The sequence below is a fragment of the Marmota monax genome, unplaced genomic scaffold (assembly GCF_021218885.2).
Source record: "Marmota monax isolate L192 unplaced genomic scaffold, Marmota_monax_Labrador192_F-V1.1 WCK01_AAM20220418_F8-fsc00064, whole genome shotgun sequence".
Lineage (NCBI taxonomy): Eukaryota > Metazoa > Chordata > Mammalia > Rodentia > Sciuridae > Marmota > Marmota monax.
The window spans coordinates 9,186,213-9,207,089 of NW_026694542.1; the positions used below are offsets into that span (position 1 = coordinate 9,186,213).

Genomic DNA, 20,877 nt, shown 5'->3' on the forward strand with positions numbered 1-20,877 from the left:
GAACAGAGAGGCCATAAAAGTGGGCCAGAACTTTAGTGACTGATCCTAAAGTCTCTGTGTGGTTTGGGATCAGGATTCAAATGCTGGCTTCCCTACTTAGTAGTTGGGTGACCTTGGGAACATTTTCTCAAAGACTACTCTGAGCCTCAGTTCCCTCTTCTGTGAAAGGGGCTGTAGTAGCACCTATTCATAGGGAGTGATCTGTATGAAATGGCCCATAAGGGGTCCCATACTAGGTGCTCAGTTAAATGTTGGTTTCCCTCTTCTTTTCTTTATTACAGAATAGTAAAGAAATTACATCATGCCCACAGCTTCAGTTTAAGAATGAAGCAAGAACTGTCTTCCTATAATGTTTAGGTCAGGCTCTTTTTAAAGGCACGAGACCTGGGAACTGGAAAATATTGGACAAATCTCTGGAACTTATGGTGGGAACAGGGCGAGTCCACGGTGGCCACTGAACTATGTGGCCCTGCAGCTTCCAGATAGCTTCTTGCAGGCTGCTGGGCCACCCCACCCCAGGGAACTGCCTGGAGAAATTTATTGCCAAAACAAACAGACCTATACAAGGGGGCCTTTGTTAGGTGCCTAACCCAGGCCAGGGGGAACTCAGAGGATGAGTGAGGGAGACCAGGATTTGGAGGAATAGAAGGTGGGTTCAAGGGTGCTGCCTTCCTCAAGGACTCCTCTCCTCCACCTCCCCACTAAATTTTCTATGTTCTCACCAATTTCTCAATCCATACAGCCTCCCGTGGAGGAGCTCAGACCTTCCCTAAACGTGTAGTCCTGCCTACTGTTAATAACTACCATTTACAGAGCACTTATAACAGGCAGCAGGGACACAAGCATTCCACAGGCCTCCTAATTTAATCAGTTCATTGCAGGAAATGAGTACTATTAACCCCATTTTCCAGATGAATTAACTGAGGCTTGGGTTAAATCACTTGCCCCTGGTTCAGGCGCTCAGAGGCAGAGCTGGATTAAAGTCAAGTTGGTCTGTGCCATTATCCACTGTCTCTATGGCGCCTTCCACTAGAAAATGAGGTTCAGAACAAAGAAAGAAGCATTGTTAGTCACCTTCTGCAGAAGGGGAGTGGGGGAAGAGAGAGGGAAATGTCTGGCCTTAGAATCCTGGGAGGTGAGGGCCACTTAAGGGTTTCAGACAGACCCTGGAATGGATGGGAAAGAGCCAACAGCCTCCAGGCTGGCTGTACCGTAGACCCCATATTGTAGGACCTCCATCACAGCCCAACTGGGGGTCCCTGAGGTGGGAGATGAGGATGGGCCCTGGGTCATGGTTCTGACTAATACTGGCACTGCATTGCCACCCACTCCAATATCACCTTCACCCCTCTTAAGTAAAAGGGTCTGGAGCTCCCTGTCCCTTGCATGCTGACCTTGCTCACAACCCTGAAGTGATCTTCACAGGAATCTTCCAGGGAAACTCCACACATATACAAAGAAGTTGCAGGGCTAGCTGGGGTAAGATGTGGCCACCCAGGAGTCTGAGAAAGGCAGCTGAAAGTTTTCAGGAGACAGGAGGAGGAGGAGGCAGAGGAGGAGGAGGAGGAGGAGGAGGAGGAGGAATTGAGAGTGCAAATATGTGCAGGAGCCGGAGAGGCTACGGGTTATCGACCACAGTTTCACTGGGACACCACCCAAGTGGAGGAAGGGGGAAGCAGGCAAGGCTGGCTGGAACTGCCCGCTACTACCCCAAAGGAGCCCACTCTGGGTGTCGAGCTCCCCCTGCTGGACGACCAACATGCAAGGTGAGAAGCTGGTAAATTCCCAGCTCCTCCTTTCTTGGGAGGTGGGGGAAATCAAGCCAGGTTAAACATTAATACCACACTTGGTTGACAGGCTTTTATTACACACTTGGCATAGCAATCGATACACAGAGAACTGAAAAGGAACAGCTGAGACCAGGCTCAAAGCTGAGAGGTGACACAGCCCCAATAACACAGATGGGGTGTAGTACTTTTCACACACACACACACACACACACACAAAAAAAAAAAAAAAAACATGTGCTCATAAAAGTTGCAGTCCATGGCACAACAAAAGGGACCAAGTAGGTAAGGCTGCCCAGTAAAGTGACCACAGGGTCAATGTGCCTTCCTACATTCAGGCTTAAGCAGGGATCAATACAGGAGAGGGCTGCCCTTGGAGGACCCCTGCCAATAACAGACTGAAGCCCACACCCATATAGTTAAAGGAAGTACAGTTTACAGAGTAGCAAGTTCAAGGTCAACCAGTGCAAATAATTTTGGCTCTGTCACAGCAAATATTTACCAGCCTGGTTCCTCTCCATGGCCAATAGGCCATTTGGCCATGTCCCTAGTCAGCAGGCCTGTGCTCAAGAGAAGCAAATGCAGTGTAGCACAGAAGACAGACAAGGGCTATGAAAGGCTCACCAACTTTGTGAGTGGGAGACCTTGCTTAAGAGGTGGAGGCCAGTGCATATGGTCACTGGGAGTCTTGTAAAAATGCAGAACTGGATTCATTAGGTCTGGGGTGGGCCTGATGGCCTGCACCTCTAATGGACTCCCAAGTGATGCTAATGCTGCTGGTCCACAGACCATATGACAAGTGTCAAGAATTTCAGACTATAAGGTCTCAATTTTGGCTGCACAGATTTCCCTGAGGGGCATTTAAGTTCCCCAATGCCCCACTGCACCGAGATCAGTTAAATCCTCTCCGAGGATAGGATCTAGGGCATCTAGAGTTTTAAACTTCCCTGGGTAATTCCAATGTAGGTGAAAACCAGTGACCTAGGAATTATCTTCAGCAGAGGTGAGGAGTAGGGGAAGGGAGTGCATGGATAGTCCGAACAGCAAATCTCTATAATAATTTTACATTTGGAAAATAAGTATATGTGTACCTACACGTGTGCATGCATGCGTGCACTAAATTTCCATAAATGAACATGGTCAGTAAAGTTTTATAAAAATATCTCTGGCTTATAAGTAACAGCACATGAAACCTTCTACAAAATTTCTGATGGGCTAGGATCCAATACATCTAGTGACAGAACACTCACACACAATAGATGGCTCATTCCAATTTCTCTCCATATTGAGATGAAACCTACTTATCTATAAATTCTACCTATGGGTCCCTAGGAGCTATGAAGAATAAATTTAATCTATGCATATTGCTATGCTTCAAATAATAGAAGGCAGCAATCAGTGGGGGTGAATGTTACAAAAATAATCTTTCATAAATTAGTTCATGTTCTTTTATTTGTAAATTAATTCTAGTTTAATCTGAGAAAAGAAGAAGAGGAAGAGGGAGGAGAAGGAGGAAGAGAATTTATATAGATAGTAGGGTGTTCTGAGACAGGAGGAAGAACCACACAGCAGAGACAAGACAAGGAGGGGTGCAGGGCAGTGCAGGAACTGCAACAGTAGCAGCCAGAGGCTGTTTCTTGGTTGCTATTAATGACTTAGCTACAATGACTTCCAAGGCTCTGGGTCTCTCCATTTCAAACTTCAAATTATTAACAAGAATATCTGATTGACTAATTGGCTCAGGTGCCTGCACTGGGACCAATCAGTTTAGAGCAATATGGTTTACCTAACAGACTGGGAGTGGGCCAGAAAGGGAGTCACACCAGCCACCACCCCTACGGGGAGCTATTCCAAAAAATCACAGGCAAAGTTAAAAAAAAAAAAAAGGGGGGGGGGATGATTACAGGATTCTCCCGCAAGTGTGGTTCTCTAGACTCAGTACAATCCATTCCAGCAGCTAACTGATGCCTAACTGAGTACAGAGAACTCTGAGAAGGAGATCTGGAGAGCCACAGATATAAAGGGTGGGAAGAGAAATGGACCGAATTTTAAAAAAGGGCCAGGCTCCCAGTCCCACACCCTCTCAGCACCTCATCCCTGTTGCACTCTAGCCAGCCTCAAGTCAAGGTGCAAGTCTCTCATAGAGCCAGCCTTCCTCCCCGCGATGAGTCATGGGCCCCAAAGGGGAGTCTCCTATAGAGAGGTCCTGACGAAAGACAATCCGGTCATGTAGCCGGTTGGTTTGGCCTTGCCAGAACTCTATCACCTGCGGGCACAGGACATAGCCGCCCCTAGGAGGAGAAGCAGAAGTTCACTCTCCACTCTCACCCCTCACCCCAGGCTCTCTGGCATCAGATGAGCATAGCTGGGAGGAGCAGATCTAGAATTCCACACACAGGGGTCCTGATGTCCACTTCTGGAGGACAACCTGGCATCACTCACCAGTATTTGGGCTTGGGCACCTCTTGTTCCCGATAAAGCTGCTCCAGTTCCTCATTTTTCTTTCTCAAATACTGTTCAGGAGAAGAATATGGAGGAAGATCCAGGCCCAGCGATGATTCATTTAAGGACTTACTGATTTTGTGCTTTGGGCTAGGGGCTGGGGACACCGAGGTAAGCTAGGCAGACTGGAGCACAGTCAACAGAAAGGCCAAACAAAGGCAGTCCATTCCCGCCATCCCTCTCTTCCCTAGGAATTCCCTGAAAACCCTCACCACTTGGAGGACTATAGGGGAACCCCACTCACCTCCCGATCAGGGATCACAGAACTCTGGTGGCTGACCACAGCACCAATCTGGCTGCTCTTGGGGCGGGAGTGGAAGTAGCACTCAGCCTCCTCCTCAGGCAGCTTCTTCACGGAACCCTCCACGCGTACCTGCTCAGGGATGGACCCTGGCTGGGTGGCTTTCAATGCCGATGGCCCTTCCTACCAGCACAGGACCTGATTCTATGTGTTCTCTCGGCTGTCTCTCCTCTCCTGCCCCAGATAGACCAGCTGACTCAGCATTGTGTGAGAGGCAGGGTGCCCAAACATAGGCAAGATATGTGTCCAGTTGGGGAACCTTTTTTAGACTAATCCATAAACGTGTTCACACGAACTCAGTTCACCCCAGGCTGTCCTGGGAACATTCACTTACCTGGCGGTTAAGGGGCTCCCAGTAGAAGACAAGGGAAGCAAAGGGATTAGAGTCCTGGAAATGAAAGAGAATTCATGGATAACCATCAGGACAGGGAGAAGATACTTCTGACATGCAGGGTGAAGGCAGGAGGTATGCAGCATGCAGGCCCCCAGCAGATGCATTCATGGTTATATCTCATTTAAACCCTCAAAGATAAGCCTACCATCCATCACAGATGTGGAGACAGGCTCAGAGAGAGTGTCAGAGTTCACATACTAAGTGGAACAGCTGGGTTTAAGCCAGTCTGACTCCAGAATGAGACTTGGGCTGGCAGCAGTGGTGCATGCCTGTAATCTAAGCAACTTGGGGAGGCTGAGACAGGAGGACTGCAAAATTCAAGACCAGCCTTAGCAGCTTAGTATGGTCCCAAGCCACTCAGTGAGACCCTGTCTCAGAAAAAAAAAAAAAATTCTAAAAGGGGGTCTGGGGTTGTGGCTCAGTGGTAAAGTGCTTGCCTAGCACATGTGAGGTACTAGGTTCGATTCTCATGTATCATATGTAAAAATAATAAAATCAGAAAATAAAGGTTCACTGGCAACTTAAAAAAAAGGTCTAAAAGGGTGGGGACTGTAGTTCAGTGGTTAAGCACCCTCGGATTTAATCCCCCATACCAAAGTCAAAACAAAACAAAAACCAAAATAACAACAAAAAATGAGTCTTGGCTATTTCTGTCAGTCATAGATTTGTGAGAAATGCATGTTTGGCTGGCATGTACTTAGGCAGGATTTCTCATTTTGGACTTATTCACTGAGTGCATACAGAATGCCAATTTTGTGTCCGACACCATGAGAGGGACTGCAGGTAAAACAGATAAAAAAGATGCAGCTTCCTCATTATTAAGTATAACTACAATGCATCTATAAAAAATGTTTTTTTAAAAAAAGGATGCAGCCTCTATACCCATAGTTACTGTTTAGCAGAGGAGACACATTATTAGTGAACAATCACATAAATAAGCACATAGTCACAAACTGGAAAAAACTGGCAGAAAGGAAAGTTGCAAGTTAAAATGACAGCCAACAGCTTCAGAGCTGACTCGGCTGACTCTCCTGAGGAGGCAACACTTGGGCTGAGACCTAAAGGAATGGGAGTTAATTAGGCATCTATCGGATGATAGAGGTAAGGGTGGAGAAGAGAATTGCAAGTGCAAAGGCTTCAGGTGGAAGGGACCCTGAGCTCGGGAGCCATGGACGGGGGTGCAAGGCATGAGAAGGCCATGCAGGCAAGGGTGGAGGCTGGGCCCACAGGCCCTGCGAGGATTGACCCTGAACCCTCACCAGCTCTTTTCCTTTTCGACTCTCGTAGTTAGTGAAGAAGCGGAAGCCATCCTTGCCAAAGCCCTTCAGCAGCAACATGCGGGCAGAGGGTTTTCCGTCTCTAGGGGCACACAGCAGAGCGCTGTAGTGAGAACCCAGTTCACTGTTCTTGCCTTGATCCTCCCTCCCATAAGATGTGTGAGCATCCACTCTGTTATGCCCCCTTATTTGGCTCTCAGGAACCCACTCCCATGTGCCCCTAGGGACCTGTTCTGGCAGTACAACTATGACACCACTGCCTGGTGCCCTGTTATAGACTGTCTATAAATCCATATGTTGAGGCTCTAACTTCCAATGTGACTATATTTGGAAACAAAGCCTTTAGGGAGGTCATTAATGTTAAATAAGGTTGTAGGGAAGGGGCCCTGATCCAATAGGACTGGCATCCTTGCGAGAGGAGAGAAAGACAACAGTGCTCTCCCATGCATATACAAAGGAAAGCAAGAACACAGTGAAAAGGCAGCTGTCTATAAGCAGGTAAGACACAGACAGGTCTTACTAGAAAGCAAGCCTGACAGCACCTTGATTTTGGACTTTTCGCACCAAGAATTGTGAAAAATAAACTTCTGTTGCTTTAGCCACATAGTTCTAGTACTTTGTTATGGCAGCCCTACAAAATAAGGCCCTAAGAACAGGGACCAACAATAATGCCACCACCCTGTGCCTAGGGGTCATAGAAGGAGCTATAATATCAGGTCCTCTGCATGGAGCTCTGAGGGATACCCAGAATAGTATAAGAGCCTTGCCTTTAAGCCCTGCACTTTAGTGAGGGGGTAAAAGATGAATTAAATAAGAAGTTTTGAGATGTGCCAAAGGGTATATGATTGGTTGTCAAAAGTGAATGATAAGAGCCAAGCACTGAGCTAGGATTTATGACAGGGACAGAGCTCCTGGGGTGACCCCATCTTGAAGGGCAGATGGGGCTTGGGCAGATGGGGAGAGAGGCAAGGGGTTGTGTATGGGTACATCAAGGGCAGAGATGTACAAGGCACTCCCTTTAATCACTGAAAGGGAATTTAGTGGCCTCATTTTTGGTTTACCAGTAAAGTTCGGTTTATAGAGGCCCAAATAGGATAAGTGACTTGTCTATGTCACACAATATTTTAATAACTGAGGTGGAACAATAAATTTAGCTTTCTAATTTTCCAAATTCATCTGTACCCAACCACATGAAGCCCAGAGATATGCCCACCTGGTGCAGGTGGCCAGACACATGGCGTTGGCTTCCCCGATGTCAGGGCATTGAACAGCCTCTTCAAACCAGGAAGCAAACTGCTTAATGGGGTCCCGAGAGGTCAGATGAGTTTCTTCAAATGCCTGGGAAGGAAGTTTTATTTCATTTAATAGACACATATAGTGCTTATTATTTACCTGGCACTGATCAAAGAACATTTTCTGTAATACTGGGGATTGAACCCAATGGTGCTCTACCACTGAGGCACATCCCCAATCCCCTTGTTTTTATTTCTTATTTTAAGACAGGGTCTCACTAAGATGCCCAGTCTGGCCTTAAACTTGCAATTCTCTTGCCTTAGCCTCCTGAATTGCTAAGATTGAAGAATGACACTACTTGTAGCTCTTTCTGTCCTCATAACAATGGCTTCACAACAAAAAACAGTACCCAGGAAATAAGTTCTATGCCCTATTTTACAGGTGAAGAAACACATACACAGTCTAAAAGACTTGCTGGATCCCACAACTAGAAAGGAATGAATCAGGGTCTCAGGATGTCAAAACTCTCTGTGTATCGGAATCACCTGGGGAGCCTAAAAAAGGATTCCTGTGTTATCCACCCCACAAACACATAATAAATTTTCATGCAAATAGGTCTGAGGTTTAATGAGATACTACATTTTAAAACAAGCATATCTGGAAATGCTCGCATGCAACCAGATATGGTAACCATAACTCTGGATTCCCGGTTCCAAGATAATTCTCTTGTTCCCAGTCCTGAGAAGGGAAAGGAAGTAAGCAGAAAGGAGGTGCTGAAGGTAAGTGCTAAGATCACTTATTTAACTCCCTCCTCCTTATAAGCTGTTTTATCACTGTTATAGCACTTATCACTGTTACAGCACTGTCGTAAGTACATCTAAGTCCACAGTATCCTTGTAAGTACTTCATGGGTGAGGAAATTGAGTCCCAGAGAGGATAAGTGCATTGCCCAAGGTGACAGGCACATCCAGTAGATGGCTGAATTCCATCCCTGATGGGCTTCAGAGTTTGAGCTTTAACTAGGATGAGCTTCCTCTTGACCCACCTTCATTCACGTCTCCCCTAAGTCCCTCCCCGATGGTCGTCTCTGAATCCCGCTTCTCCCATCAGGTGGCCCCTGCAAACCCCTCCCCTCCGTGGATGACTCCGCGGCCCCCTTCTCCCGCCCCTGCGGGAGGCCCTGCCCGAGCGGCGGCACCTCTCGGTCCCCGCGGTAACTCTTGCGCATGGGTCCCAGGTCCATGGCAGCGCCGCGGCTACACAGGTGGCGGAGGTAGCCCGGCCACTTAGCAGGTCGTCCAAACGTCACAGTGACGCCCCGCAGCCCGCACGTCATGGGGACCGCTGGTCATGTGATCTGGCGTCGCCTAACCCTGGTTCCGTTGGGTTCGGAACCAATTTCTCAGCCTGGGCGTCTAACTCGGGAAGGAAGGATTTGCTAGCGACCCAGACAAGCTAACAGGTACTAAGTCCTCGGAGCCAATGGGTGTCCAGGATCGGAGGAGGGAGACAGACACGGAGAGGTCATTGGTTGGAGTTTTCCAGGAGCATGGCCAATTAGAGAGCGAAGAGAGGAACCCAGGGCCCAATGGGCAGCGCCTCCGGGGGCGGGAGCAGAGAGACAAGGAAATGCTGTCACCGCCGTTAACACGCACGTGGAGGTTTGTTAAAGGTATAGGTACTGCAGTAGCTCAGGTGGGGATCGGGGGAGGAGCCCCTGGGGGCTTAAGGAGAGTGGCCAGTAATAAGTGGGAGCCCCATCGTAGGTAACTGGAAGCCAGTTTTGGGCAGGAAGTACCACCTAGGAGGGGAGGTTGGTGGACTGGGAAAGAAAAAAATGGAAAATGGAATTAGGGATCTGACTCCGAGGCAAGGTGAATTGGGACACACAGAGAAAGGGGCAGTCTGATTGGAGGAAAATTGTGACTTGAGAGTGGGAGAGGTTGAAATAACTTTTATGGATCATACACTTGCTATGCAGTGGGGATGGGGGCTAGAACTCTGAGGTCTGGGAGGTGCACTGGGGTCTGGAAGAGACTGGGATGAGAAGGGAGACCACTTAATGGGAAAGAAAAAGAGGGAAATTTGGGGTCAAACCATCCAAGATCAGACCCCTCTACCTCTTCCAGCTCTGATCTCCCTTCCTCCTGCCTCATATCTCAATTCTGCTGTCTTTTTTCCATGATACCATAAACAATGATACCCTGTCCATTGCACCAAAGTTTATACTAGCCAGTGTTCTGTTAGATGAGAGGTTGTCACTTTCCCACCTCTCCCAGGCCTCTCCCATCTTGGCTGTTTCCCGTTTTTCACATTTTGCCTTTCCTAGGTAGTAAGGATAGTCCTTAGGTCAATGCCAGCAATATCCAAGGATATAGGGGAGCAGGTGACTGTACAAAGCCACTTCCAGGCTTTGTACATAAGACTGAGAAATGGGAAACCTGCCAATGCTCATCCCAGCTTTACCTGCCTGGGGCAGCGTGGGGTTGAGGCCACCATCATCTGGAAGGTTGCTGCAAGAGCCATCTAGGCAGGCCCCTAGGACTGTGCCAGGTAAGAGGGACTCCTGGTCTGCCTGGGTGTCTGCACTGGATACCTGTCAACCTTTATATATATATTCATGGCTTGAGCCATATAGAATCTGGAAGACACATTTTCTGCAAAGAAATTAGACCGTCTCAAGATTTGATTTAATCTTTGGAGTCTCCACTGGTTAGATTTTTTGATTCCATCATGATTGTTGATTTTTGATTCCATCTAGATTGTTGACTAGACTTACTTTCTTGTTGAAGTTGCCTTTCCAAATGTCTTCCCCAACCCCCAAGCCCCTGCATGTGAACCTGTGTAAGCAATAATTAGTGTCCTTCATGGGGCCATGCTCTTTTTGCACTCCTGGGCTATTGCTACCCTGGATCTGGATTCTAATGGGCACCAAGATTAAGATTATTTGTGTAGTTTGCTTAAAAGTCAAGAACTGCAGGGCACGGATGGTGGCACATGCCTGTAATTCCAGCTACTCTGCAGGTTGAAGCTGGAGGTTTGCAAGTTCAAGGCCAGTCTGGGCAGTTGAGCAAGACCCTGTCTCAAAATAAAAAATAGGAGGGGCCAGGAGACATAGCTCAGGATTTAATCCCCTGAACAGTAGAATAGTTGCAGGTATTTAACAGATGTTTCCATTAGATAAAGGGAAGCAAAACAAGGGGACAGACAGTCCAGAAGCCTCATAAAGCGAGCAGATGTTGGAATTTTCTTAACAAGTGTTTGCCACATGGACAATGGAACAGGCATTCAGGAAGAGGGAAGATGGTGAGTAAAGGCATGACACCTGGGGAATGGGAGGACTGCTGCTGGAGCCTGGCAGTCAGAAACAAGCCAAATGAGCCGGCAGAGCCCTGTGTTGGGTGCTGGAAGACTCCGCACGAAGGTGGTGAGGGCCAGGCTTTTTTTTTTTTTTTTCCTGTACTGGAAATGAAACCTAGGGGTGCTCTACCACTGAGATACATTCCCAACCCTTTATTTTTTGATAAAAGTTTGGCTAAATTGCTGAAGCAGGCCTTGAATTATAGGCATGTGCCACCACGCCCATCATGAGCCATGCTTTTAATACACAATGATTCTATATTGAACCAGAGTCTAATTCTGATTATTTATTATTTATTTTAAGACCAGATGGAGAGAAAAAAGGGCTAGATTCTGACAGCCTCTCTCTTCCTTGGCAATTATCGAGGAAATTCACGGCTCATTCCCTTTTTAAAAAAATTTCCCCCTTTGTCTTGAAGATAGTAAGTAGGCTTGTGTTGCGCTTTTCTGTTTAGTTGGATTTGGTGTCTGGATCACTCAGCAGCCTGGCTGCTGGCTGTGACTGCTACTTATGCAACCCCTGGCAAGAGTTTTCTGAGTGGGAGAAATGAATTTTTTATTGGTGCTGCTTTTTCTCTTTCTCTTCTTCTTTTTTTTGGGGGGGGGGGTATAGTTATTGAACCCAAGGGCACTTGTTCTACCATCAAGCTACATCCCCAGCTCTTTTTATTTGGAGACGGGGTCTCATCAAATTGTCCAGGCTGGCCTTGAGCTTTTAATCCTCCTACCTTTCAGCCCCTTGAGTTGCTGGGGTTATGGGCATGCACACATGCCAGGCTGGTACTGCATTTTCTTTAGCACTTTGCCATATCCCCACACTTTGTAATATTATTAATCCTTTCTTGCAAAAGGCTGAAGTGAATAGAAAAAAAATTGCAAAACTTCATTATACAGAGAGTAATACTGGTTTCTCAATATGAAACAAAAAAGTCTGTGTGTTGGGAACTATGCCTTGCCTGTTTTTTTCTAATGCTTTTGCATTTATTTTCTTTTTTTTTTTAATATTTATTTATTTATTTATTTTTAGTTTTCGGCGGACACAACATCTTTGTTTGTATGTGGTGCTGAGGATCGAACCCGGGCTGCACGCATGCCAGGCAAGCGCGCTACCACTTGAGCCACATCCCCAGCCCTGCATTTATTTTCTTAAACCTTGTTTTTCCTCTACTTATCTGATGGGATTACTAGGTTTCTGTTTTATTTTATTGATTGGATTTATGTTTGGGAACCTGCCTCTGGTGACTAAGTGGATAATTGACAAGGCAGGGTAAGACTGGTGACAGGGAGATGCTGCCCAGTGTAGTCGAGGTGGACACTGGGGCGGGCATGGCTGATGCATGAATGTTGGGAGGGAGTGTGGAGAGGAGAGATCACTCACTGGTTTTTGGCAACATGGGTGGTGCTGCTAATTCATTGGGGTGTGTTGGAGAAGGGAGTTTGTGGGGAAAGATGAATTCCTTATCATATCTGTGAAAGACACCCATGTTTGATTAGGTTAAATAGTAGAGTCTGGAGCTTAGGGGAGAGGTCAGGCACTATGTCACAAGTGGAGGTACAGGGACTAATGAGATGTTTGCTGAAGAAATATAGCCTTGTGAAGGGCAGAGGTGAGAAGTTACAGTCAGGAACCAGGAGGCAAGAGGTAAATCTTTAAATGAGCAGCTACTTCATGTCTAACAGAGCAAAAGTTTTTGTTCATGAAGAAGCCATCACTTCATGAAACTGGACCGATTTAGGCATCATGAGCCTCTGAGGTGGCACTTGAAGCTATAGGGAAGATGAGAATGTCTGAGAAGAAGGGAGAGGACGTGGGAATGTTAAGCACTGTGGGGAAGGGGAGAGGTCCAGACTGTAATGATGAAATAGAGACTCAACTTGCCAGCAGCATGACCGGCACAGGGTTGGAGGCCTGGGGGGGCTCAGGATATTTCTTATCCTTGCGGTGAACTTACCTTGGAGCCTCAGAGGTAGCCACACCAGGACACACAGAATGGTGGGTGCTTGGTTCCTTGCTAGCTGGTGCCTGAGCTCTGAGTAGGTTATCAAGAGCTCAGAGGGGACTGGGTCCTCTGAAGCCCACTGTGGGATGAGAGGAGGCTGAGCCTTATCCATGCTCTGCCTGTGGTACTTGGCGGTTAACCCTCCACGTGCTCCCAGATTGCCTCCCACATCCATTCTGTAGTGTTCATTCGTGGGACTGATATTAGGGATCAGAGTGGGAGCTGCTTCACGGGAGAGATCACATCTCTTACTCAAAATCCCAGCCAATAGGGTGAGCTCAGGAAATGCTGATCTGTAACGATTATGCATAAATTGCTCTTGTTAAGCCTCTCTGTACAGTTGGGGGCTAGGCAGCAACAAACAGTGAGAAAGTGTTCGTTGATGGGAGGGATGTTAAGCTTTCAAAGGCCTAATGAATTACGTCAGTCTCAGTCCCTGGACCAGCTGCTTTGGTAATTAGTGGGGGCCCCAGGCAGTAGATGGAGGCCACGAGATGGGTTTTCAGGCAGGCCCAGAAGATGGGACCTGGCGGCTTTTCCTTTGGGAAATCCTGGTCTCTCTTGGCACTTGGCCTGCCCTGTGTCAGTTCTCATTTCCTCTTGGCCCAAGATCTCTGTGAGCAGGTTTCTAATCCCCCTCTCCAAGCCCTGAGTGCCTGTGGTAGCCCACTGGTGGTTTGCTTTTTTCTCATCCATGGCTCTATTCATTGATTCCTTTTCCCAGCACCTCTTACCTCTTCTACTCCCCGAGTGCCTGTTCACCTAGGAAACCCAACTGTCACCTGTCCTGAGATTACTCTGCTTCCTTCCTTCCTTCCTTTTTAAATTTATTTCTTAGAAAACCACATATGTTTATCCTGTATTTTTTTTTTTTTTGAGCATTCAAGACAGTGTCTTAATTGTCACAGTAGACATATCCAGGACTAAAAGGGTTTTCCAAATTGTTATGATTTGCATTTTCCGGGAGAGGCGGGCAGGAGGATACTAGTGATTGAATTCAGGAGTTTTTGACCACTGAGCCACGTCCCCAGTCCTATTTTGTATTTTAGTTAGAGACAGGGTCTCACTGAGCTGCTTTAGCACCACACCTTTGCTGAGGCTGGCTTTGAACTCGTGATCCTCCTGCCTCAGCCTCCCGAGCATTAGGATTACAGATGTGGGCCACTGCACCTGGCTTTCTTTTTATTTTCAATTAATTAATTTAGTTTTTTAGTTGTAGATGGACAGATGGATACAATACCTTTATTTTATTTATTTATTTGTATGTGGTGCTGAGGATCAAACCCAGAGCTTCACACATGCCAGGCATGTGTGGCTTCACCCCAGCCCCAAAGACTTCAGTCAAATCATATATTGTCTCTGAACTATGTAAGATCTCAGCCCAAATTAGGGTCCCTAGAATCTATGTTACATTAGTTATAAGCCCCCTGACGGATCCAGGGGGTGCCTGAGATGCTACCGGTGGCTCCTTGTGAGGGCTGGGCAAGGGGCAGCATGAAGGTGGGCTGTGGCTGGCAAGCTCTGCCCATAGCAGGTGCCCATGCCTCAGTCTCCAGAATCTCTGGATCCTAGTCACCCATTACACTAGCCCACTCTCCACAGCGAGTGTTGACCACTCTGATTGTGAAACTGGTTGCATGATCTTGTTCCATCTGCTTTGATTTTCACTTGTATGTTGCATTCCATTTCTTTCTTTCTTTTTTTTTGGGGGGGGGGTGCTGTCAGGGATTGAACTCGGGGTACTTAACCCTTGGGCCACATCCCCAGTCCTTTTTATTTTTTATTTTTATTTATTTATTTATTTATTCATTTGTTTAGTTACTTTTGGTGCTAGGGATTTAACCCAGGGGCACCTAACCACTGAGCCACATCTCCAGCACTTTTAAAGTTTTTTTTTTATATTGAGTCAGGCTCACTAAGTTGCTTAGGGCCTCTCTAAGTTGCTGAGGCTGGCTTTGAACTTGTGATCCTCCTGCCTCAGCCTCCTGAGTTGCTGGGATTACAGGTGTGTGACCTTTTTTTTTTTTTTTTTTTTTTAACATTTATATTTTAGTTTTAGGTGAACCACACCTGGCCCTTTTTATTTTTTATTTTGAGATAGGGTCTCTCTAAGTTGCTTAGGGCCTTGTTGAGGTGGGCCTCAAACTCACAATCCTCTTGCCTCAGCTTTCCAAGTCATTGAGATTACAGGACACACCACTGTGCCTGGCTGTACTCCATTTCTTGACTTAAGTAAAAAAATTTTTTTTTAATTTTTAAAATTTTTGAGGCAATTTTAGATTTACTGAAAAATTACACATATAGTACAAAGATTTTCCATATACCCTTCACCCAGCTTCTTCTAAAATAAAGAGCTTACTAACCATAGCACAGTTACCAAAAACAAGAAATTAACAGTGATTCATAGGCTTTATTTGAATTTTGCCCTTACCCCCAACTAAAGTCCTTTTCCTCTTCTGAGATCCAGTCTGTTCTCATATTGCATTTGGTGGTCTTGTCCTCTTAGTCTCTAGGTCTCAGTCTTTGAGCTCTGTTGTCTACATCCCCTGACACACACACACTTAAGAATGGGTATGGAGCTGGCAAGGTGGCTCACAACTCTAATCCCAGAGGTTGAGGTAGGAGGATCGTGAGTTCAAGGCTCAGCCTCAGCAATTTAGCAAGGCCCTAAGCAACTCAGTGAGACCTGTTTCTAATCCCTGCTTGGGATGTGGCTCAGTGGCTAAGCGCCCTGCGTTCAATTCCTGGTACCATAAAGAAAAAAGAATGGGTATGGAATGTGGAGAGAGAGGGATCCACATCACTCTGGGAATGATACAGCAAATCTGGTTGGAGACAAACTGAAGGTCGGGTTGGCCTTGGGTGGGGTGGGGTAGTTTGCAGAACTGTGTAGACTGCAAAGCCTCTGCCATATTCCCTTTTGCCTGTGGTTAAGGAAGATGCTACTAGCCTGACTCTGTGTGTGTGTGTGTGTGTGTGTGTGTGTGTCCATTAGGATCTGAAATAGGACTGTTTCCTGAACTCAAATCTTGTCCATCCCTGGGGAGGCCAGGGTGTCCCCTTGCTATGACCTTACCAGTCCATGATTTTTTTTTTTTTTTTTTTTTGCCATACTGGGGATTGAACCCAGGAGTACTGTACTCCTGAGCTCCATCCCTACTCAGTCTTTTTATTTTGGGCCCTTTTAATTGAATTTCTCGCTATATTACTAAGATTGGCCTCAAATTTGCCATCTTCCTGTCTCAGCCTTCTGAGTCCTGGGATTATAGGCATTACTACTGTGCCTAGCTCCTGCTGTATTCTTTTTAAAATATTTTTTTAGTCTTTGATGGACCTTTATTTATATGTGGTGCTGAGGATCGAACCCATACCTCACACATGCTAGGCAAGTTCTCTACCACCAAGTCTCAACCCCAGCCCTCCTGCTGTATTTTTAAACAATTGAGCCAACATTTAAAGATTTGGAGACTTCACACAAAACTCTGTGTTTTAAGTCAGCTTTCCAATATTGCACCTAACAGAATGCCCGAGATAAGAGGAAGGTTGTTGCGGATGGGAGGCTGAGGCAGGAGGATTGCAGGTTTGAGGCTAGCTTTAGCAACTTAATAAGACCCTGTGTCAAAAAAAATAAAATAAAATAAAAAGGATTGGGAATGTAGCTTAGTGATAAAGCACTCCTGAGTTCAATCCCCAGCACCAAAAAAAAAAAAAAAAGGTGGGAGGGCTAGGATTTCAACTCAGTGGTGTAGAGTGCCCTTGGGTTCGGTCCCCAGTACTGGGGGTTGGGAAGAAAGAAAGAAAAAGGAGAGGTTTATATTTCAGCTTAGTTTTGGAGGTTTCAGTCCATGGTTGGTTGGCTCTGTTGCTTTTAGGCCTGTGGGGAGGCAGTAGATCATGGTGGAAATGCGTGATGAAGCTGCTTACTTTCTGTGGCTAGGAAGGAAAGACAGGAAGAGGAGGGGCTGGAGTGCCAATATTCCCTTCAAGGCCATGCGCCAATGAGCTGACCTCCTCCAGGTCCACACCTCCCAATGGCACCATAGGCTGGACCAGGCTTTAAACACATGGACCTTTTGAGATGTGCAGGATCCAAACCATAGCACTCCACATTTCTAGCTTCTCTTACAAAAGTCAACAGACGTGGCATTCTTGCACAGCACCAACTGGCCAAAGCCAAGTAGGGACACCCAGTTGGTGGAGTGTGTGTCCCAGTTTTTGGTTTTTGTTTCAGTGCTGGGAATCAAACCCAGGGCCCTGGACATGCTAGGCAGGCACTCTGCTACTGAGCTACATCCCCAGCCCTGTGTGTCCCAGTGTCATGGTCATGTACTCCCCAATATTTCATTTGCCATGGTGCTTGCTCTGTTTTCCTTACAGTTGAAAATGGTTTCCCTCTGGTCCCGAAGCCACTGAGTGCAGTGGGCTAGTGTTTAATTGAAACACGTGACAACTAGAGAAGAAGCCCCCCACCCCAACGGCCTCGCGGGCCTGAAGAATGCCCCAGAAGGAAGGTCTGATTAGAAGAGACTGGAATGAGGTAGGGTAGGAAGGAATCAGCCTTCAAGGGAGGGAGGGAGGTGGGGGAGAGTTCCTAGATCACAGCTCATCTCTAAAGGATGCCAAAGTGTCAGGTCAGTTTCTTCACAGAAAGCATAAGGCACCAGCCTTGGAATCCACTCCCAGGAACAGTAATTCTTTGTGCCTAAGAGCAAAATCAAGAACGTGTGACAGAAAGGAGCCAGTTGGTTAATACATCCCTTCTCTCCACCAACCCCTCATTCAGAGCATGCAAGGCAGTTTTCCAGCTGTGCCACCCACACATAGGGGATAGGTAAGTGTACCTCACGCCTTCCCCCGGTTGTCAGAGCAGCAATGAGATGCAGGGCTGATGGGCTGAGGAAGAGGTTCTCTGCCAGGGTCCATTCAGCTGCTCTTCTAGTATTTTGCCCTGAGAATTGAATGTAATGGGAAGGGTCTCCCTACCTGCTGACAAGTGAGCAAAGGCAGAGAACCTGGATCCATCTAAGATCCTTGTCCTTTTTATTTTTTTAGTCCTGTGCAGGTCAACTGGCACTAAAAGAAAAGCTGTTTTGTAGCAATGCAGGTAGCTGGCAACAAAGGCAAGAGGACAGGGCAGTGAGAATGAGCCTCACCACTCCTGAACAGGACCACCACCCTGGGTGTCCTGAGGGTGAGTAAAAAGCACATTCTGTTCTCTGCGTGCTTGAGATGACTCGCCTTTCCCTTCAGCCCCAGATGCTCTGCTCTTCAGGCCCCAAAGAGGCTTAAATATCAGCTCTGACCTTTACCTGCATAATACCACAACCCTGGACTTCCTGCCTCCCCCCTCAAAAAAAAAAAAAAAAAAATCCCCACCAAAATTTCAGATCTGTAAAACCTTGCTAAAACCAAAAGGTGTGCATCAACTGACTGCCCTCCCTGGGATGCTGGACAAGGGGACAGAAGAAAAACAGAACCTGGCCAGCCAGGGTCCTTTTAGGAAAAGCTGGGATCACAGGCCTCTAGCTGCTGGGCCCTCTGAGGAATCTGCCTGGTCCTGTGCCTTAGGAAGGGCCCTGAGTCCTTGGGAAACTGTTTTTTCCAGACTCTGAGCCTTTTGGAAGTGGCTAAGCCAAAGTCCCTTGGCTCTTCTCCCTAAACTTATTATGGGCTATGAGGCCAAAGCCCTCCCCTCCAGGGCCTGGGAGTTGTGGGGGAGTCAGCTTGCTGGCTGAGGGAGTGCCTGCTGTAACTTGTCTCTGTGGCAGAAGCAATACTGGCTTGTGGAAAACAAACACACACTAGGTGGGCCCTGGCCTCTGAGAAGGTCCCTGGAGACGCTCTGGGGACTTCACTGTGAAGCACATATGGCTGCAGCCCCTAGGCAGGGTCCTATCTTGGTCCAGGTGTGGATCGCTCTGAGAGACAAAGGCTCCCTCCTCTGGAGTCCTTCTCTGAGCCCTCCAAGGTAAAACAGAAAGGAAGCCAAACTGCCAAGGTGCAGATTTTGCCTCAGGCAACTAAATTTATTAGCAAGAAAAAATTTTTGTCAGCCCAGCACTGACCAACAGAGTACATTGTTAATAAAGGATAACAAATCTGTCACTTAATTCATAAAACATACCTCAAGCAGTTACAACTAAAAATAAAGTTGGATTTTTGTTTAATTTAAAAGCCTCAAAAATAACAAGCAATATGTTTTTTAAAACATGTAGTAGACACAATCATCTATTATACAATATACACTGTACACAGTTGAGCTTGGGTGGGGCAGGTGAGATGAGGGGGAGGGAGGAGGTTCAGGATGGAGGTGTTTTTGAGTTGAAATGCTGTGTCACTTAGAAAAGAGAATTGCTAGAGTGAGAAAAAAATTCATATGCTCATTATTGCCCCCCAAAACCCTAAACTGAAAGCAGGCATGGGGGGAGGTGGTTACGAAGGAAAGGAAGAAGGGAGCAATTAAATAAAACGTCCTTAAAGCACACACAATACACAGTGTTCATCATCTGAAGTAGAGAATATAAGGCAACGTTCTCCATAGAAAAAGGGGTGCAGAGAGGAGTCCACGGGTGTCTGACATTTGAATGGGAAGTTGGAATGTCTGGAGGAGAGCAGTGGCAGGGCTGGGCAGTGGAGTGGAGGTGGCTCCTGAGCCTCTGCAGAGGTGGGTGCCAGTGGGAGGCTGGGTGCCAGGCACCAGGGCATCCCTAGTGGGTGGGTGGGGGCAAGGAGGCACAGGAGTTGGGGGGCATGGCACGGTGGGACTCCGGCAGTGTTGGGAGTGTTGGAGGCAGGGAACAGGGCAGGGGCGGGCTCACTTTGCTCCTCGACGGAGTGAAATGCGTTTTTCCTTTGGAAATAAGGGTTCCCACGCGTCCTGGTTTAGAACGTCTCATTGGGCATGGCCAGTGTCCATGGTCTGGGAAGGACGGGAGCTCATGGTGGGAAGGAAGGGCCAGGGCGGAGCCAAGGGGCTTCAGAAGGAGAGCACAGGGAGCAGAGCCCCTTCCTGTGGGGACACAGCCACAGAACAGCAGCGGGGCTGAGGGCAGCTGTGGGCACCTGTTCACTAGGGGCCCAGGCAGGACAGATGGGGGAGTTGTGTCTTCAGGTCCTCCTGTCTCAGTTGGCCTTATAAGTTCTTCGTGACCAGGTGGGTCTTGTAATGCTTGGTGAGGTGGTCACTTCTCATGAAGCGCTTCTGACACTGGGCACACTCGAAGCGTTTGTCCCCTGGGAAGAGGAGATGTCCATCACATGTGGAGCCCATGTGCAAACACTGTGGTACCCCAAAAAGAAGGGAGTACATGAGGGGCCCCTGGTAAAGCTGTCATGGCCTCGTTGCCATGTTCTGTCCACCTCTTGCTCAGCTATTTTCTCCCTGCCATCTGCTGCTCTACACTCTGATCCGTCCTCACTTCCCTGCCCCATCTGACCTCTCCAGTCTCCTATGTTCTCTTCCTTATCTTTGCCCAAGATGTTCACCCTGAGCCCCTGCAGTCTTCTCTTGTGGGACTGCCTGCCTGCTTTGTTCTGATCTGTGTTCCTTGGGCTTTACACCTGCATCAACACCTTCCCTCACAGGAAGGCCCCACTCCACTCTGACCTCACCAGCCCTGAGCACTTACTGAGCTGAAGCACACTGACCCCGGCCAGGTCAGCCACTGTTCAGTGAAGTGTTTACTCTTCTGCGTCTGTCCCACCACCCTGGCCAGGAGCTTTGGGTCACAAGTCCCCTACCCCAGTCCCAGTACAAGGGGTCTGTCTGCTCACTGGGGCATTCACTATAGCATTCTTCTAATAGTTTTGCATTATTTGCCAGTACATTCAAACATGTGATATCAAACCTACAATATAAAAAACAATATTGCTTAGGAAATAAATGAGTAAAACAGATAAACAATTTAAGGAAAATCATTATGTAAATCACAACAGGAGGACAGCATGGAATAGTGATTAAGAAATGGACCTGGGGGGGGCTGGGGATGTGGCTCAAGTGGTAGCGTGCTCGCCTGGCATGCGT

At 47.3% G+C, this 20,877-nt stretch overlaps 2 protein-coding genes and 1 long non-coding RNA gene across 8 annotated transcripts in view; 1 reads left to right on the forward strand and 2 right to left on the reverse strand.

The window, feature by feature from the left end:
* Window positions 1-845: 845 nt before the first annotated feature.
* Window positions 846-8,957, reverse strand: Pnpo (pyridoxamine 5'-phosphate oxidase). Of its 2 annotated transcripts, none has more exons than XM_046420371.2 (7): window positions 8,693-8,957; window positions 7,475-7,599; window positions 6,244-6,343; window positions 4,925-4,978; window positions 4,534-4,662; window positions 4,230-4,300; window positions 846-1,029 (listed from the first exon to the last, which is right to left on the reverse strand). In XM_046420371.2, the coding sequence occupies exons 1-7, from the start codon at window positions 8,828-8,830 to the stop codon at window positions 1,002-1,004; spliced, it is 645 nt and encodes a 214-aa protein (XP_046276327.1). In that variant the 5' UTR covers window positions 8,831-8,957; the 3' UTR covers window positions 846-1,001. The 2 variants fall into 2 exon arrangements, with proteins under 2 accessions (XP_046276327.1, XP_046276326.1); XM_046420370.2 differs by lacking the exon at window positions 846-1,029 and adding an exon at window positions 1,847-4,078 and having other exon boundaries at window positions 8,693-8,954.
* On the forward strand, window positions 8,943-18,788 carry LOC124076471 (uncharacterized). 4 transcript variants are annotated; one of them, XR_009224579.1, is made up of 3 exons: window positions 8,943-9,155; window positions 10,675-10,800; window positions 17,232-18,788. It is a non-coding gene; the product is annotated as an uncharacterized LOC124076471 (long non-coding RNA). The 4 variants fall into 4 exon arrangements; XR_009224576.1 differs by having other exon boundaries at window positions 9,103-9,166; XR_009224578.1 differs by lacking the exon at window positions 8,943-9,155 and having other exon boundaries at window positions 9,175-10,800; window positions 17,232-17,391; window positions 17,491-18,788.
* Window positions 18,789-18,853: 65 nt separating this feature from the next.
* Sp2 (Sp2 transcription factor) overlaps window positions 18,854-20,877 on the reverse strand; it is a 29,978-nt gene continuing 27,954 nt past the window's right edge. For both annotated transcript variants that reach the window (XM_046420402.1, XM_046420401.2), the window contains exon 7: window positions 18,854-20,087. In XM_046420402.1, coding sequence (XP_046276358.1) covers window positions 19,987-20,087 — 101 coding nt within the window. In that variant the 3' untranslated portion in view covers window positions 18,854-19,986. The remainder of the gene's footprint in view (window positions 20,088-20,877) is intronic.